This window comes from Emys orbicularis, chromosome 20, assembly GCF_028017835.1.
Source record: "Emys orbicularis isolate rEmyOrb1 chromosome 20, rEmyOrb1.hap1, whole genome shotgun sequence".
In the NCBI taxonomy this organism is placed as follows: domain Eukaryota; kingdom Metazoa; phylum Chordata; order Testudines; family Emydidae; genus Emys; species Emys orbicularis.
Window position 1 is genome coordinate 4,079,742 of NC_088702.1, and position 19,045 is coordinate 4,098,786.

General features: G+C 52.0%; 1 protein-coding gene across 1 annotated transcript in view; it reads left to right on the top strand.

Moving 5' to 3' along the window:
- Positions 1-6,034: 6,034 nt before the first annotated feature.
- Positions 6,035-19,045, top strand: part of BCAN (brevican) — a 36,974-nt gene continuing 23,963 nt past the window's right edge. Inside the window, exons 1-7 of the mRNA XM_065420406.1 lie at positions 6,035-6,113; positions 10,100-10,492; positions 12,710-12,884; positions 13,865-13,992; positions 14,775-15,068; positions 15,569-15,991; positions 17,435-18,745. Coding sequence (XP_065276478.1) covers positions 6,035-6,113; positions 10,100-10,492; positions 12,710-12,884; positions 13,865-13,992; positions 14,775-15,068; positions 15,569-15,991; positions 17,435-18,745 — 2,803 coding nt within the window. The remainder of the gene's footprint in view (positions 6,114-10,099; positions 10,493-12,709; positions 12,885-13,864; positions 13,993-14,774; positions 15,069-15,568; positions 15,992-17,434; positions 18,746-19,045) is intronic.

Consider the following 19,045-nt stretch of genomic DNA (forward strand, 5'->3'; position numbering starts at 1 on the left):
CGTGTGGGTGCGTGTGGCAAGCATGTGAGCATTGGTGGTGTGCAGGAAAGCAGATGCATGCCCGTTGCATGTGTTTATATGAGGGCACAAGCCCGGGGGAGATTAGCCATGTGTCTGCGTGTGCAGGGACACGCCTGTGTGCAAGCGTGGGGGATGTGCACGCATGCACGGTTTTGCACGTGCACGTGCGTGTGGGGCACGTATGCACGCAGGTGCAGATGTGTGCAAACACAGGCGTGCCTGGGGATGCACATCAAAAGCAGGACTTTACAGGAAGGATTTCTTCTCTTCCCTTGCTCCTGGGAAACGTGCCAGGGCCGAGGATGTGCTGCTGCTGACTCATCCTGCAGCCAAAAAAGCCACCTCTCTGTGTATCTCCTTTGCCTCCTGCCGGCTGACAATGCACCTTGTGATCGGGGATGACTAATCATCACATGGAGTGGCGGGCTGGGGGAGCGGGTGAGAAGGCCTTGAATGGGGATCAGAGCAGGTGACCCTCCAACAAGGAGACAAGCTGCTGGGAAGGGGGAGCCGGCTTGGGGGGCAGGGGAGGGGCCGAGCAAATGGGGGTCTCAGAGGAGATGGCAAAGCTGAGGACAAGCCAAGCAGCCACCAGACGTCTCTGTTTCTGGCCAGGGGCCCTGGCATCTCATCACGGCCTCGGCTAGAAGCGCCGGGGGGGAGGAGGGGGGGGGGAAATGGGAACAGGGCCTCAGCTGCTCCAGCCAGCTCCCTCAAACTTCCCCACACAGCCCGGGGATGGGAGAGGTGGGCCCCCAAGGCTGAAACTCTGGGTCCAATCCTCCAGTGCCAAGGGGGTGCACAAGCATCCGGGTCCCCCATTCCCGCAGTGTCCCAGCACCTCAAAAGCTTATCTTTAGATTCACAGCGTTAGAAGGGACTGCAGGGGTCATCTAGGCCAGTGGTTCTCAACCCGGGCCCCGGGGGTGGGGGGGCATGAGCAGGAGCACTGGTGCAGGCTGCAAGATGCCGTCTCCCCCGCAGCCAGCCCCGCCCCCGGCCAGACCAGAGCGGCAAATTTTGAATTCAAGTATCAGAGGGGTAGCCGTGTTAGTCTGGATCTGTAAAAAGCAACAGAGAGTCCTGTGGCACCTTTAAGACTAACAGATGTATTGGAGCATAAACTTTCGTGGGTGAATGCCCGCTTCGTCGGATGCAACCCGCGAAAGCTTATGCTCCAATACATCTGTTAAATTTTTAATTGTTTTTTAAGCGCACAGCTGGGCCGCAGGTTGAGAACCGCTGCTTGAAACAGTTCCCAAGCCCTCTCGTGGTGCTCCCGGTGGTGCACGGTTTGCCAGGCGGCCACACCGCTCTGGGATTTCCCCCGGGGAGGATGGCTTAGGGTTGCCAACAGCCCCTTATTACAAGAGACGTCCCTTATTTTTTCCCCTTCTCTGTAAAACAAGCTCGGGAATTGCGGAGTGCTGCCCAAAGCAGCAAGAAATGCCCCATGTAAACGTAGGGCGAGTGCGGCTTCGTATGATTCTTAATCAGAACGATAATATCAGGAATTGGGGTAGGGCGGGGGTGTTAAGAAAACAGTCCCTTATTTTTTAAATACAATGCTGGCAAGCCTAGATAACGCGCCTGCGTGGAGAGCCGCCTGGCCAACGCTAAATGTTCAAGAAGCAGGAACCTACCCTCCTGATTTAGGTCTCTAAAAAAAATCCTCAGGATTTTTAAGCTGATTTGGGGACGTCTTTCGTTTGCTTTCTGATTGCCGGGCCGTTGGGCGCACGGGGGTCACACGTTTCAAGGTTCTCTCTGCAAATATGACCCCAGGAATCTTACTACAAAACACCCAGCTGAGTTTCTCCCATAGTCACGTTCTCCCAGGAGCTGGGGCTTTAAGGAAAACCCTGATTCTAGCGAGCCTCAGAATTGGCAACGCCAATAAGATGCAACACTAACATGGCCCAGGGCATTGAGATGGGAAAGGGGCCAAATCCCTTGTGGTCCTGACGTGAGGATGGGTGGCGGGGAGAGGGGAAAAAAGAAAAAAAAAAACCCTCAACTCGGCACCAGTGCTTTTTGTCACTCCCTTTCTGGGGCTGAAGCAGTCTCGAGAGCAAATCACTCAAGCTGCGATGGCGCCTTGGGAACGGGGGGGTGGGGGTGGGGCGGAAATCAACAAAAGCTTTCTAGTTTCACAGGCTAAAGGCAAACCAGCCCTGGTGGGGTTGGACTGATCCCACGAGCGGCCGGCTGCTGGGGTTGAATCCCAGCCAGGGCTGCAGAGCGATGGGCTTTGTATTTTTATTCCTTCCTTCCCCAGAGTTGTGATCTTGAATTCCAATTGATCCGGAGAGAACAACAAAAGCCCCAACTTGGCTCCGGCACCGTTAAGTTTGGAAAGCAGCAGGAAAGCTGGGATGGGGCGCGTGGTGCGCAGAGATCTCTCCCTGCTCACAAGAAATCTGGGTTATTCTCTGTCTGGGTCCAACTGCCTCTGTAACGAGACCCGCACCGCGTATGGCCCAGTCTCTGTCTGGGGAACCCAACCTTTAAAGGCAGTCTCCAGTATCATCCGTTTGTGTGTGCGTACAATGAAATCGACACCTACCGGCATTTGCCGATAAAAATCTAACCCTTCCAACCGAATTCAAATGATAAAACCGCATTGAGTTACAGCCATCCGCCCTTGTTCCACCCAACGGATTGGCTTTAGAAAGGGAAAGGGAGTCACTTCTAAGCCTAAAGACCTAAATTGTTTAAACAGTGCAAGCATCCCCAGATGCTAAACTCCGCTCAAGGCAAGCGTGACAGATAACAAGCCAATATACTTCGCAGGCAAAGGTGGACTTCTTCCTTTGTATCTGATTGGATGCTAAAAGTAGAAGTGTTGGTGATTTCATGGGGGGCTCTTCCCTTCAGCTCTTAGGGTACGTCTACACTGCAATTGGAAGTGCAACTATGTGTAGACGTACCTGAGGTAGCTTTAAGCTAGCTAGCTCAATAGCAGGGCGTGGCTGCATGGTTAGGGTTGTTAATAATAATTGGTATTGCAGTAACCCCTAGGAGCCCCAGTCATGGTGCTAGGTGCTGTACAGCCACAGAATAGGTGACTCCTACCCCCAAGATGAAGCCATGTGAACTCTCCACTGATCTAAGTCACTGTAGCCTGGCTTTAAACCCCCATTGTTCAGCAGGGGAAGAGGCGGCCCCGGGTTAGCCTTTCCATATGTGCCCCACCTCTAAGAAACTTATCTGAGCACCTCACAATCTGCAGTGTATTTATCCTCACAACAGTGCTGTGAGGTAGGGCAGGGCCGTTATTCCCGTTGAGACTAAGTAACCTACCCAAGGTCACGGAGGGAGTCCGTGGCAGAGCAGGGAATGGAATCCAAGGCTCCCAAGCCCCAGGCTAGCGCTCTAACCGCTGTACCAGGCTCCCTCTCCCTGCTCGCTGCAGAGAGAGATGCAGCTCGACTCACACTGGCGGTCAGCAGAGAGGGGAAAAAAATCACCCAGCACAGCCAGCGTCAGCCCTCGGAAAACTTCTTCGAGATTTATTCATTGGGAGCAGTGGGGGAGATGGGAAAGTCTCTTTGTGCCAAGCAGCATTGAGAAAAGGCCGGGGATATAATAAGCTCTTTGGTCAGCCCTCGGCATTCACAGCCTGTGAGCAGCGAACCCCCAGCGTGAGTGGAATTTCAAAGGAAGGCCATCTTGGGCCTCCCACATCACTGAGACATCCTTTTGCAGCTCCTCTAATCCATGCCCTCTCCCGCCCCAGTGGTTCTCGTAGACTGTCTGGGGCAAACAGGACCTTGCAAAACACACATTATTAACACGCATCTCGGGTTCGTAACGCCGCCGCCGCCCACAATAACGCCCGGCCGCCCTGTTCTCACTACATTAGGGCTTTTCTTCAGCGTCCCATGAAGCCGGGAGCTTTCCGGTTGTCGCCAAAGGCCAGGCATCCTGGGGCAGGGGTGCATGAGGCTTGGGCCAGAACCAAATCCCTAGATCCAAATGCCCTCCCCCTCACCGTGCCCGCCAGCTTCGGGACAGTTTCAGAACTTGGCAAGCGCCAATGCCCGTTTTACGGCAGCATCGCCAGTTTTATGCGGGGATAAGAATTTCTCCCTTAAGATTTGGATCATGCCTACAGAGCCAGATTCTCATTTACCCTACGGACCCTTGAACTCCAACTGATGTCCTCTTAAGGCCCCTCTGCTCTGCCAGAGTTGGGTACAGAGGTTCAAATTAGAAGCCATTTATTTCCCTACAAGACCCTTGCTTCATTCAGCGTCCAGGGATGAATCGGGGCTGGGTAGCAAAGGTTCGTAACGACAGCCCCGAGCAATGAATTTCTTAGCCGCTCTGAAACTCTTTAGTTAGACATGGAAGGAAGGTAACTGAAGTGAACAGCCTCAGTTCTGCAGAACAATCTCACCCAAGCAGAGAGAAAGCAAAACCCGACTAACCCTGTGTTTCTTTCTCCCCACCGCGGGTGATTTGCAGAGACACTGTGGTTACCCCTCGGCAGCTATCGCACAGTATGAAAAAAATCCAGAGACTGATTGTGTCTCCTCTCCGGGAGCGCTGGGCACTGTTAGGTGGTGTGATGGGATGCAAGTTACTGTGGGGAGCAAGGAGGGAGGGGCGTTTGGATATGCGAATGAGGGGTAGAAATCTCTCTCTCTGCATCTCTTTCCAGCCATAAGATCGATCAGTGAGGGCAGGGGAAGTGTCAAGATGGGATCTAACTAGTCATCTTTCTCTCTCTCCTCCCCTCCACCTGTCTCTAGCCCGCTTGATTTTCCTACCTACGCTGGTCTCTGTCCATAGATAGACCCTTATCTCTAGATCTATTTAACCTCTCCTCAATCTATCCATCTCTTTCCCTGTCCTTGTGGCTGGTATTGTCTCTCTCGCTCCTCTGTATCCTGCGCCTCTAGCACTAAACACCCGCCATGGGTAAATGCAAATCTTTTCAGGCCCGTTGGGGTTTTTCAAATGGGGGGAGTGGAAGGTTGGGTTTTCTTTAACCCTACTGCACAGCTTTAACTCATCTTTATGGTCCTTCAGCGTCAGTTTTTAGTTTATTTCATTCCCCCCTGGGAATTTATCGGTGTTTATTACCACCACAAGAAAAACAGGCGAAAAATCAGTGCGAAAAACGATTCATAATTTTTCTGGGTAAATATCGGGGTTTATTTTGTTGGATGGAAAGACAGTGGGAAAAAGTATTCAGCAGATTAATGCTTTGAATTCCATTCAGCGATGTGGATTGCTGCAGAACTCAGAACACAAGGCCACCACTGAGTTTAAGAAAACAATCTCTCAGTAATCCCCAAATAAAACTTTTCATTTGAATAAAGCGTTTACTGTTGTAGACTCGGAACTATTAGCCTATAAATATTTCCATTTAATAATTGGGCCGCACCATTTGCATACATTCAACTTCATCTTTTTTAAAAAAAAAACTTTCGGAGACCTCCTTGTGTTCTGAACCGTATTCCGGTACAGAGTTTTGTTTTCTTCCCATTTTAGCGGGTCAGCTCTTTAAACTGTTTTCTGCTAACAGCTTGAAATGTGTACGTGGTGAGCGTGAGATTCATCAGTTCGTTCAGATGCGCCCGCACTTCAGAGCTCATGTGCGTGCCTGTGTTTATTGTAAAAACAACAAGGCGTCTGGTGGCACCTTAAAGACTAACAGATTTATTTGGGCATAAGCTTTCATGGGTAAAAACCTCACTGCTTCAGATGTGTTTATTGTGTGTAGCTTCTAGACTAAATACGTATAGCCTTGCTTCATAAACGGGGAGTTTTGCATATCCACACAGACTAATGTCTGATCAGAATACAGATCTCATGCAATGTATTGTATTTTCCTAATAAAACAAGTTATTTTTTACATATTTGAATTATACAAAAGTAGGGTGAAAACAATCAGAAAAAAAACGGAATGGCAAAACCCGGGAATTTTTCGGTACAAATTGGTTTAAACTGAAAACGAAGGGGCTTGCTCATCTTGTATATTTCCTCCCACCCAGGTGGAGTGATGACGGACATGCTGCTGCTGTTCTGGGTATTTGCCCGCCTTGCTTTTACAGACGCATTTATCTTTGGGGACAGTGCAGGTAAGTCGGACACCCTCCGAGCCGGTCAACAGGCAGCTTTGCGATGGCTGCGGCCAAAATCCATTCAAAGCTGATTTGACAGGCAATAGGGTCTAGTGCATTAGGGCACTGGGCTGCCCCTCCAGAGACCTGAGGTCTAGTCCCGGCTCTGCCTCTGACCTTGGGCCAGTAACTTCTCCTGGGTCTGTCTTGTCTAGCTGGATTCAAGGCAGGGACTGTCTCCTGCTATGGCTACATGCAGAATGAAGCCCTGATTCTGGCTTCGGCCTCTAGGCCTTATTGTAATGCTATTACAGGCAGGGCTGGTAGTACCGCCTCTTATTAAGGTTGCCCAACACTTTCCATTATAAGACCCTGTTTTCAGTTGCTTTTAACTTTGCCAAACTTAAACCACCTGGGCTGCAAATTTTCCATGCCAGGTGTTTGTCTTAGGCTGAATTTTTTTGGGGGGTGGGGTTGCGGGGGGGATTTTTGCTGAAATAGATCAACCAGTTCTGAAAGCAAGGTCAGGAATAGAGACGTTCTTTGGCCCATGTTACAGAAGTCAGGTGACCTTTCTTTGACAAGCTTTAACACCCCCTCCCCCTCCCGCTTTGGAGCAGGGACATGAAATGTGGTAGGGAGGTGGCCTCTGTATCCGGGAACTGCCTTTTGCAGCCCCTGTGAAAATCCACTTGAATTTGACCAAGTCTTTGGTGAGAGAGGAGGGGAAGTTTGCACATGCCACACAGAGACTTAGAAAAGATGGGCTGGAAGGGACCTCAAGAGGTCACCAAGCCCAGCCCCCTGCGCTGAGGCAGGACCAAATAAACCTAGACCAGCTCTGACGGGGGTTGTTAAAAACCTCCAATGATGGGAGATTCCACAAGCCTGCTCCAGCGCTTACCTGCCCTAGAGTTAGAAAGTTCTTCCTAATATCTCACTTAAATCTCCCTTGCTACAGATTAAGCCCCTTACTTCTTGCCCTGCCTTCCATGGACACAGAGAACAACTGATCCCCATCCTCTTTATAACAACCCTTCATTTATTTGAAGACTTATCCACCCCCACTTCCCAGTCTGCTTTTCTCAAGACTAAACATGCCCAAGGCTTTTTTTTAGTCTTTGCTCCTAGGTCCGTTTTTCTAAACCTTTGATCACTTGGGTTGCTCTCCTCTGGACTCTGTCCACGTCTTTCCTAAGTACACCCAGTATGCCCGCTGGGGTCTCACCAGTGCCGGGTAGAGCGGGACAGGTACTGCCTCTCCCTTACGGATGACACCTGTTCGTACACCCCCCCAAAACGATATTTGCCTTTTCCAGGACTCTGTCCCATTGTCCGCTCATTCAGTTAGCGATCCGCTAGAATCCCCCGCTCCTTTTAGCAGTATGCCCCTTAGTCCCCTTTTGTAGGTGGTCTTAGATTTTAGCGTTAAATTCCCTGAAGATTCTGCCTGCACCGAACGAGAGCTTGGGGCCAAGCAGGAATTTTCCTGCCATTTACAGCGCTGGGCTGCCACAGAGGGCAGGCCCCTGAGCTGAGAGCAGGCAACCTTGTGCTCTCAATGACCTCCCTGCTGGGCCCACGCTAAGCTTGCAATATCAAGCCCTCAAGAGTTAGGAAATGCCAGAAAATGTCCCCCTTGGTCATCTTCATTATGAGACAATCTTTAATTACATGATCATATACTCCGTTGTCATTATCATATATCATTACATATATGACAGAACAAGGAGTAATGGTCTCAAGTTGCAGTGGGGGAGGTTTAGGTTGGATATTGGGAAAAACTTTTTCACTAGGAGGGTGGTGAAGCAGTGGAATGGGTTCCCTAGGGAGGTGGTGGAATCTCCATCCTTAGAGGTTTTTAAGGTCAGGCTTGGCAGAGCCCTGGCTGGGATGATTTAGTTGGTGTTGATCCTGCTGTGAGCAGGGGGTTGGACTAGATGACCTCCTGAAGTCCCTTCCAACCCTGATATTCTATGATTCCCCCATCCCAGGGCCCCTGCCTCAATAGAGGGATAGAGGGTGCTCTGGGGACGTATCAGGGGGCCTGTAGGACCCCTGTTGGTGCAAAGCTGGCTTCAACCAAAGGTTGCTAATTGGTGTTCCTCATTTTCTGGATGCCTGACTCAAGGCCCTAGGGCGCGACCGGCAGAAGTGCCAGGCGCTCACAGCGACAATGGGCGTCAGTGGGAGCTAGGCTTTGAGCCTATGAAGAGCTACACAACGCTAGGTCACATGAAAAACAACACCAGGTGCCTCAAGTCAGGCACCCAACATTAGCAGCTGCTGCTGAGCTTCGTCTCTGTGCGCCTCAGTTCCCCCTCTGTGAAATGGGAATAATCGCACCCTGCCCCCACACGGGGGTCTTGTGAAAATAAAGTCATTAACATCTGCCAAGTGCCCCGATACCACAGTGATGGAGCACCAGGGAAAAGACCCCGAGGAATGTCACAGGTTTCTTCAGGGCTTGGCAGGCCACCTCTGGGCTGGGCACAGCTCCTCTGTCTCCATCACCTCCCATCAGCCTCTCAGTGGGTGGGGTCTGTTCCAACTTGCCACCCAGTCCCCCAGCCGGCCAAACCCCAATCCAGGTCAACAGGAGAGTCCAGATACAAACTCTGTGGTCCAATGTCTTAGACCGGGTCTTCAGTCTGGATGCACCCCGTTAGTGCCAAAGCTTTACATGGCCCATCCTACAAGGGGGTGTATGCGTGGGGAAGGGGAATAAGGGACCCCCCCCTCAGGGGGCCAGCCCACAGCCCTTGTGTTAAGCAGCTAGGGTCTGTCAGTTCTTACAGTCCCTCACCTGGACTAGGTCCTACCTTGGCCTGTCTGCAGGCGTCTCTCTCCCAGTGCTGCATTCTCCAAACCTTTCTTTCCTTGGGGCTTCGGGGCTTTGTGTAATTTCCTCTGTTGCTGAGGAGCTTTCTCAGAGCAACACTAGTGTCTCTGGCACCCAGCCCCCCCTGCCAAAGCTGCAGCCTTCCCCCCACCCGCAGCTGTGGTTAATGGGCCAGTGAGTACCAGCTGGAGAGGTAACTGGCCCATCTATTAACCCCTTCCTGGCTGCCACAGCGTGAGCTCTGTACCTCCCAGCACAAGGCAATCAGCCCTTCTGTCTTCAGAGCAGGGGCTGAGCAGCATTGGGTAAATTAGGGCCTGGGGCCAAGCAGTGAACAACAAGCAGAAAGCAATGCACTCAATAGCGGCTGGCTGAGAGAGTCCTGGCATTGAATAAAGCAGGGGTCCTGCGGGGAGGGGTGCCAAACCCACGCATGAAGTCTGTGGGGTTACCCCCAGGGTGAATTTGCCCCAGAGGGAGGTTTCCTGAGCTGTCCCTGGGCATGTTTTAGTTAGGTCTCTCCGGATACCTCTACACTGCAGCCTCTACAAGGCATGGTCTTAACGTGGGTTAGTTAACTCGGGTTAAGACAGCAGCGGAGACACAACAACTCAGCTCCCAACGTGGGTTTGTACAGCACCGAGCACATGGTGTCCTGGTCAATGACTATGTGCTAAGGTAATACAAATAATAATATAAGGGAACCTGGGGTTGAACTTGGAGCTGCTAACCCGACTGTCCATGTATTCATTGCTCGTTTAACCCTACCTGGGAGCTAACCCAGCGCCCCACCTACACGCAGGGCATTCCAGTCACGCTCAGCCCTGTTGTCAGTGTGACTTTAAACGGAGCAAGGTCCAAGCAGACAGATGTCACACTGAAATCCAGGTCCAGAGAGGGAATCACAGGCAGTTAAAATGACTGAGGGATCAGACGGGGAGAAAAGACAGCAAAGCAGCAATTGATGGACAAACGGACTGAAAATGCCATGCACTGGGTGGCGCAAGTGTGTTTGTGTCCATGTGCGTGTATGTTACCAATGACCTCTGATGGATGGAATCATTACTGCTCAATTGTGTGTCATGGACCCTATACTGCACAAAGCTAATGAGGCTTCTCCTGGGCGACTGCTGACCTTTTATTTCCTCCCTCTCCCTGGCAGATGACCTCAAGGCTCTGAGAGTCTCCATCGCCAAACACCCGCCTGTCCAGGCAGTGCTGTCGGGCACCCTCACCATTCCCTGCCACGTCACCTACCTGCGTCCCCAGGCCACCACTACCACAGGGGGGCGCCGGGCGGCGCTGGGGGCGCCCCGGGTCAAATGGACCTTCATCTCTGAGGGGAAGGAGGCTGAGATCCTGGTGGCCCGGGGGCAGAAGGTGAAGGTGAGCAAAGGCTACTGCAACCGCGTCTCCTTGCCCTTCTACTCAGCCTCGTTTACCGACGCCACTTTGGTGCTGAGCGAGCTCCGGTCCAACGACTCTGGGATCTACCGCTGCAGCGTGCAACACGGCATTGAGGACGGTCATGACCAGCTGGAGGTGAAGGTCAAAGGTAACAGCCCCCTAACCCTAACATCTGTCGCGGGGCTGGGGTTGGGATGGGATTCAGGGCTGGCACAAGCCCCAGAGGGATCGTAATTGTCTGACTGCATGTATAAGCCATGCCCACTGCGTGGGGCTGTCTCCCTCTATTGGTGGCTGGGCCAGTACAGAGGCTGACAGCCTTGGGTCTTTTAATTCAGGGCTGGATGTGTCATGACACACCCCTGGGTGAACGGTCAGTGGCGGGGATTGAACTGGGGATGTCTGGTTGTAAGCGCACGAGCCTCTAGTGCCCGAGCTAAAAGGCCTGTCGCTATTCGCTAATGCTATAATAGCGTTATTATATTGTATTATTATTGTATTACTGCATCTTGTTATTCCCTGCTTGACTTAGCTTTCGGCAGCTCGAGACTCTACATGGAGGGGTTAACCCTTGCGTCGAGATGTGTAAACAGAACCCCGCCACTAACACAGCGCGTACTCTGTCGTCCTCTAGTGGCTGATCTACTAAAGGATAACAGCCTACTACAGCTATCACTTCTTGTTCAACACAGCACAGACCGCTAGTGCTTGCAGAAGGGCCAGCGTTCAATAATTGCTGACGACTCTCGCTGATCATACGTTATTGCCAGGACTGCGGAGAAGTTACTATTTATTTCACTGTGATCGATTTCCCTGGCAAAACCAAACAATTTCCTTAATGCACTCTGCAGGCTATTTCTCCCAGTTTCAATTAACTTTGCACACTTCTAATATTCAAGTGTTAATCTCATAAGATTCCCCGTTTCCTCCCTCCCTCCCCGGAGGCAGGTTGTATTGCTTATGGCAAAAGCCCCTTGCAAAGTCCAGCTGGCAACGCACCCTCTCCTCTCCTGCCTCCCTATCCCTTCTGATTGTTTTCAGCCTTTCTTCAAAACCGGCAAGAAGCCCAAGTTCGCCCATTCATTTTAGAAAAATTTCCGGCGGCTCTGATTCCTCGCTTGACATTGCCAGACATGCAATTTACACCAGAGTGATGGGCAGCCTGGTTTAAAGGAGGATTTCCTCTGCAGTTTAGCCGTGGCTCTTTAGTGGCGGGAAAGCACGGTCTTGTGGTTAAAGCTTAGAAGCAGAAGTCAGGACTCTTGTGTTCTGTTACTAACTTGCTGTGTGACCCAGAGCAAATCATGTCCCTTCTTTGTGCCTCAGTTTCCCTATCTGTAAGGGGGGACGGGACACTAATGATTCTTGTCCAGCTCAGAGGGAAACAGAGTGCTAGTTTACATCACGAGCATTGCACAAAAGGGCAAAACTATGACTAGTAGTTAGCACTTATACGGCATGCTGCATGTATATATCTCGGACTTCCTAAAGATGGGTATTTTCATCTCCATTTGACAGACAGGGAAACTGAGGCACGTAAAGACGGGAAATGAGGAGGCCGAGGCCACAAAGGAAGTCGGTGGGCAGAACCGGACGTAGAACCCCCCGTCTCCGGCTTCTTTGCTCTAACCCCCATCCCACACTGAGTGGATGGTCATGTTTTCAGAACAGTCAGGACCCAACGGCCGGAAAATGAAGAGATTCAGGCTAGAAATAAGGTGCAAATGTTTAACAGCGAAGGGCAATCAGCCATCGGAACAACTGACCTCCGGGGAGGTGGGGATGAAGTTCTCAGGCTTGTGTTATGCAGAAGACCAGACCAGATGATCAAAATGGTCCTTTCTGGCCTTAAGATTTTGCATAAGATCCTATGATGGGTCATAGCAGGCTACTGCTGCATGCAGCAAGTGAATGGACCGCTGGGGCACGGACTCAGGGCGTACAAGGCCTAGGCTAGGGGTTCTCAAACTTCATTGCACCACGCCCTCCCTTCTGACAACAAAAATTACTACACGAGCCCTGGAGGGGGGACCGAAGCCTGACCCCACCCGAGCGCCACCGCCGCGGGCAGGGAGGCCAAAACCAAAAGCCTGAGCCCGGTCATCCAGGGCTGACGCCCTTGGGCTTCAGCCCCAGGTGCTGGGTCTTGGGCTTTGGCTTCCGCCCTGGGTGGTGGGGCTGGAGCTTCAGCCCTGGGCCCCAGCAAGTCTAACGCCAGCCCTGGTGACCCCATGATGTATTGAGACAGCATCATAGCTGGCTGATGACGAGTGTACAGTACTGCACCTCCCTAATCCCCTTGGATTAATGGCCCGCAGGACATTTGCCAGGACATTTAGATGCTGTTTCACACTCTGTCCTCTAGGAGTGGTGTTCCTTTATCGGAAGGGCTCCACGCGCTACGCCTTCACCTTTGCCAAGGCTCGGGAGGCCTGCGCCAGGATAGGGGCACAGATCGCCACCCCCGAACAGCTGTACGCCGCCTATTTCAGCGGCTACGAGCAATGCGACGCGGGCTGGATCGCGGACCAGACGGTCAGGTGGGCAACTCATGCAGAGGCTAGATTGAGGTGGATGCGGAACTCACATGACATATTGTTCATCTGTGGAACTCACCGCCACTGGATATTAAGGAGATGAATCATGATGAGTTCCAAGATGGGGCAATCCACTTCCCCAGTACCAAAATGGAATTCTTCTTATGCCATTGTATAGTGATGATGATATGTATTACAACAGTGCCTTGAGACCCCAGTACTGGACTGGGACCCCATTAGCCCTAGGCACTGCACACACCCATAACGAAAAGATGGCCCACGCGCCAAAGAGCTTGCTGTCTAAGACAACGTACGTGGCTTTGATGAACTTTTCTCCAAATTAAACACTGATTAGAGCAGGCTGAAATTTTCCACCTGCAACAATTCCAAAGGAGATTGCAAACTGTGCCCAAAAGCTACAGTTTGCAATCTCCGTAACCTGGAGATTGCAAGCAAGCGGTCATGACCACCTTGCCGTTCCCACGTAGCTAAATGGGACAGCTGATTGGCTTGGAGGAGACTCCCGAAAAGGGAAACGTTGAAAACCACTGCGCTAGGAGCTTCATTGAACCCCATGGTTGTCAAAGGAAAGGCACCCATTGATTTCAATGAACTTCAGAGCACAGTTGCTGGTCACCTAATCAACGGGCCCTAAATGGGCAAACATTTCCAAATGGGGCCACTGACTTTGAATGCGGGGGTTTGGGTTGCCTCACTTGGATTTTTAGAAAGTGCTGGCTCCCCACAAGGTCAGCTGGAGCTGCAAGTGCTTCTGGAAATCAAGCCCCCAGGGTGGTCTCCAAGGGGGTGTCCCAAAAAACAGTGGCATCCAAAAATCAGTGGCCACTTGGGTGGCTCCCAGCAGAGGGCTTAGGTGACCCTAGTAGCCCTACCCCAAGGGTTTAGCAGCAGCATCTGACCGGCTGGCTCCAGCAGTCCTTTTCTCTCTGTGGAAAATCAATACTTGTGTTTCCTCATTCCAGGTACCCAATCCACACCCCTCGTGACGGCTGTTATGGAGACATGGATGGGTTGCCGGGGGTCCGTAACTATGGAGTAGTGGACCCAGAAGACATGTACGATGTCTACTGTTACGTCGAAGATCTGCACGGTAATTATGACGCCAAAGTGCATTGTGTCCTTATCTGCCTTAATGGCCCATGCTGGATCAATCCAGTCCAGTTTCCTGTCTTTGACAGCAGCCAGTACAGGGTCCAATAAACCCCATAACGGGCAATAGAGGAACAAACTACCCACATGGCTTGGTGCAGGTTCCGGCTGGGGGGGCGGGCTCTGGGGTGGGGATGAGAGGTTTGGGGTGCAGGAGGGTGCTCCGGGCTGGGATTGAGGGGTTTGGAGAGCGGGAGGGGTATCAGGGCTGGGGCAGGGGGTTGGGGCGTGGGGAGAGGCTCAGGGGGTGCCGGCTCCAAGCGGCGCTTACCTCAAGTGGCTCCTGGAAGCAGTGGCACGTCCCTTCTCCGGCTCCTACACGGAGGCGCGGCCAGGCGGCTCTGCATGCTGCCCCATCCGCAGGCACCGCCCCTGCAGCTCCCATTAGAGCGCGTAGGAGCCGGAGGGGGCCATGCCGTGGCTTCCGGGAGTCGTGTGGTGCGGCCCTGATCCAGCGACCAGGCCGAAGCGGGGCCGAGCCGCGTGGTGCAGCTCGCGGGCCGGATATGGCCCGCGGGTCATAGTTTGCCCACCCCGTCTTAGATAGTGCTCAGAGATAGATGGCAGCTCATGGATCCACTGGGAGTTTGTTCGATATTGTAATTTGAAGGGTGGGGTGGGCCATGCAGCCGTAGGAAGCCATAAGAAAGGGTGGGGGGAGGCTGAAAGAGCCCTCTTTCCTGGACTGGCTCTGATTCCTCCCCCCTTCATCTGTGTTTGCAGGAAAACTCATTTTGGGAACCGCCCCAGACAAATTCACCTTGGAGGAGGCCAAAACTCACTGCAAGGAGCTGGGAGCGGAGATAGCGACCCCGGGCCAGATGTACGCGGCCTGGAACGAAGGGTTGGACCACTGCAGCTCGGGCTGGCTGGCTGACGGCAGCGTCCGCTACCCCATTGTCACCCCGCGGGAACGGTGCGGAGGGAGCCAGCCAGGAGTCAAAACCGTCTTCCAGTTCCGGAACCAGACTGGATTCCCCGACGCCCAGAGCAGATACGACGTGTACTGCTTTCGAGGTAAAGGACCCGGCTCCGGGGCCACAGACAGATTTGCCTGCAGGCTGCCGCCTGAAGCCCGTGTTCATGCACCAGAGGGTGAAATGCTCCCCCATGCTGGGGGGCCAGCGTTAGGCCTCGGTGCAAGAGGGGCCTTGTGCTGCTCCTCAGAGTAGAGGAGAATTTAATCCCGTTGTGCAGGTAGCCTGCAGGCTGCCAGTGCTAGATGCTAATGCACCGGGATAAAGTAGGGATGCCCTGCCTGGTACAGATGCCCACATCTATGGCTTTTTATTTTTTTAGCAGTCTGCCCGGAAAATGGCTCAGGAAGGTACAGATCCCGCGTACGTTGCTAAAAGTATCTGGGCAGACGTTTCCTTAGCCGCCGAGGGCCTGATTTTTCGGAGGTGCTGAGCTCTCTTAGCTGCCTTTGCCTCCCACTGAAGTTTTGGGCGCTGAGCACTTCTGATGCCCCGGGGACAGGCCGAGGCAGTAATCTCCCGCTTTCTTTTTGCCCACAGAAGAGACAGACGCTTTCACGGAGTCTCCAGAAAAATACCGAGCCGCTGAGCCCGAGGGGACCAAGGAGATTGTTACAGTGACAGAAAAGATGGAGGAGCTTCAGCTGTCCAAAGCGGAAGTGGAGAATGAGTCGAGAGGGGCCATATACACCATCCCTCTTTTTCAGGACATGAGTGACACTGAGCAGCCAAAGCCAAGCAGTGCCCCTGAAGAGGCAACAATTCCTGTCTCCTGGGAACCCCCGCTAGATAACTCCGTATCCTCAGATCTAGGACTTCACCCATCATCACGTTCCCCTGAGAGCCCAGCCAGTCCCGAGGCAGGTCTGATTAGCAGAGATGTAAAACCAGGGAGCCCTGCCCTTCCAGCTGAGGAAGGGGAAAGGGGGAGAATTGGAAATTGCACAGAGACAGCCAGGAATGGTAGGTAGAGAATCCTCTTTAGTGTGATCAGGAACGTTTTTAAGGCGATGGCTAGAATGGGGTCACGAACGCAGCTTTGAAGGCATGTGCCGAAAGGTCCAGAGTCCATAGGGCTGGTATTTTCAAAGAAGCCAAAGGGATTTAGATGCCCATGTTACAATGAGAGTTGGGCACCTTTGACAATCGCAGGCTAATCCAGTCTCTCCTACAGGTGGCTCATGTCAGTTGGCCCCGTTGTCAGGATCTCTCCAAATACTTTCACTGGCAATATTTATGGGGAGAGCTGGTTGAAGAACCAGTAAAACAAAACGTAATGAACATTTTTGGATTTTTTTTTAACTGTTTCTTTGAAACCTTGACAAAATGTTTCAAAATTTTTCTATCCAGGGGATCAAAAAACTGAAAAACATTTGTCAGAAACATGCAGCTTCTTTTCCCCCCAACTGAAATTAAATGAAAAATCAAAATTTGCAAAAGTCCCATTAGCTCAAACTAGTGTTGGGCTTGGTGCTGAAATCCCCTGAAATTCATGGCAGGTTCAGAACCTGGATCCAGAACCCAATTTGGCTGCTGGCTCCTTCCTTCCACTTTTAATAAAATAAAAGGGGTGAAAAGAGAGGGGAATTCACATGTTTATGAAAAGTGAAACATGTGCACAGAGCCAGTTCATTTTGTAGTTCTGGCAACAAAGGACTTGGAACCAGCTCTTCACCTTGTGTAAATGGCCTCACTCAATTCGTTTAAATGGGAGTTCACACCAGCTGAGGAATCTGGTTTATAGTTCCCAGACAAAACACTGTTAAAAGGAGTTAAGGTTGATGTTAAGTTCGCAAAACAAGGAGGATGGATAGTCTAGTGGTTAGGGCACTAGCCTGGGATACAGGAGACCTGCATCAAATTCTCTTTTCTGCACAGACTTCCTGTGTAAACTTGGCCAAGTCAGTTAGCCACTTGTGCCTCAGTTTCCCATCTGTAAACTGGGGATAATAGCATTGCCCTATCTCACAGGGTTGTTGTAAGGATAAATACATTGAAGATTGTGAGGTGCTTGAGATATAATGGTAAGAGGGCCATATAAATACCTAAGATAGATATAATATGGATGATCAACTTAAGGGCAAATGTTAGAGAGATGTTGTGATGATCAATGACAATATTTTTGTTTTGAAATGTTGGTTTGAAATGAAAAATATGGTTTCGTCATGTTGAATCATGTCATTTTGATTGAAAATGCTGAAATATTTAGCTCTGACATTTCCGCTTAGAAACTTTTCGTATCGCGAGAAGTTTCGATATTTCAACTTTTGCGGAACGGGAACTTCATTTGAAATGTCGACTTTTCCCTGGGGAACGAAAACCCCCTTTTCCAGGCAGCTCTGGTTGTTCATCCTGAAGGAGGCAGGAGGTAGTTTGATCACTGTCTTTTTCATTTGAATTTTGCAGAGGAAGAACATGGAACTAGCCCGGAACAAACCTTGAGTTCTTCGTTGGAGGGAGAGAACGTGAGGACTGCTAAAGAGAAGCAGCCACCGGGCAGCAGCCACCAGGGATCAGATGGGGTGCAGAATCCAGTTCATCCCACTGAGATGGCTACAGGAGAGCCCCAATCCATGGTCCCCCACGCAGTGGTAGAAATGACTGATGGAGACATGACCACCAGCCCTACAAATGCACCAGCGGAAATCTCACCGAAACTAGCCGGATCTGGTGATGCAATCAAACCCAACGTATCTCATGTTCCCGTCAGGTCCCACCAAGAACATGGAGAGGACCCCGCAGAAGAAGGCAGCTCTGCTGATGTCTTAGAGGCGGATTTCATCCGTGGTTCCAAGCACCCAGAGGTCGTTGCCGCGAAGAAGGCAGATGCTCACAACACCAGCTCCAGGGGCATCGAGGAGGACTCTGGGGTGCAAGAGCACTCTCCTACCGTTGCTGCTTCTGCTGCCCCAACTGCAGGGTGGAAGGCAGAAGATCTCAAAGAACCAGGTCAGGAGCTCTCTGTGGAAGGTGCCCAGACCTATGCCACCCCGCCAAGTGGGCTTGTTTCCGGGTTGAGCAGCACACGCTTCCCTGACCCGGGCAGACGCCCGGGTGCTTCTGAAGATGCAGAGCTATCTGGAGACGGGGCTCTTGGCCCAGCGTGGCCAGAAGCCACCCCAGCGATTCAGGATACCCTGCTGTCCGTATCCCCTGGTATGGGACAGTCCAGCCTCCAGGAGAACGAGGAGCGCTCGGGTTCTACCTGGCTTCTGCTGCCTGCTGCCACCCGCTCCCAGGCGGAGGACGTCCGCTCTGCCTCCCGACCGGAGGCGACGATGGTTGCCCTCACTGTTTCGCACACGGAAGTAGGCCAGGTCCATACCGTGCTGCCGCCCATCGGAAAATCTCCAGCAGTGAGCGACAGCCACTCGGTGGGACACAAGCGAGTGGAGCCGCCTGACTCCGACGCAAGTGGCCCGTTGATAGGTGAATCATCTGAGGAGGAGAAGGCCATTGAAGAGCAAACTGTTCCCTTTGCTACCCTGGCACCAGCGGCCATCTCCCCCACGGGTACTCCTGGAGAACCAGAAGGGGACAGATGCTCATCAACCGCCAAGCACGACCTCACCTCCACCACTGCAGATGTCTCCAAAGAAGCATCGGGCTCAGCGTTGGAGGGGATCCCTTTCACAGACGCCCCTTTGACTGCCACCCACCCTCTCCCCGTCCTGCCAACAGACAGCGCCAGCCTGGGAGCAGGGGTGAACATTTCAGGTAACCCATATGGCTGTGCTGCCTTGGCCCTCTGGGCAGCCATATACACTGGCCTCTCGCACTAAAAACCTCCCTTTCACACTATGCTTTCCTCTGTCTGTCCATTTGTCCGTCTGTCTTTCTCTCCCCCCCGCCCCCCCCTTCAGCTGGATCAGGGAAGTTTAACGTTCCGGAGAAGCACATATTTGTCAAACAAATTGGTCTCAACCGCGCATGCACTTTAAATCTCTTGCTACTTCTATGAAGTGTTTTTAACAACTGTTTCAATGAAAAAAAAAAGTGCTATGACTAAACACGGTA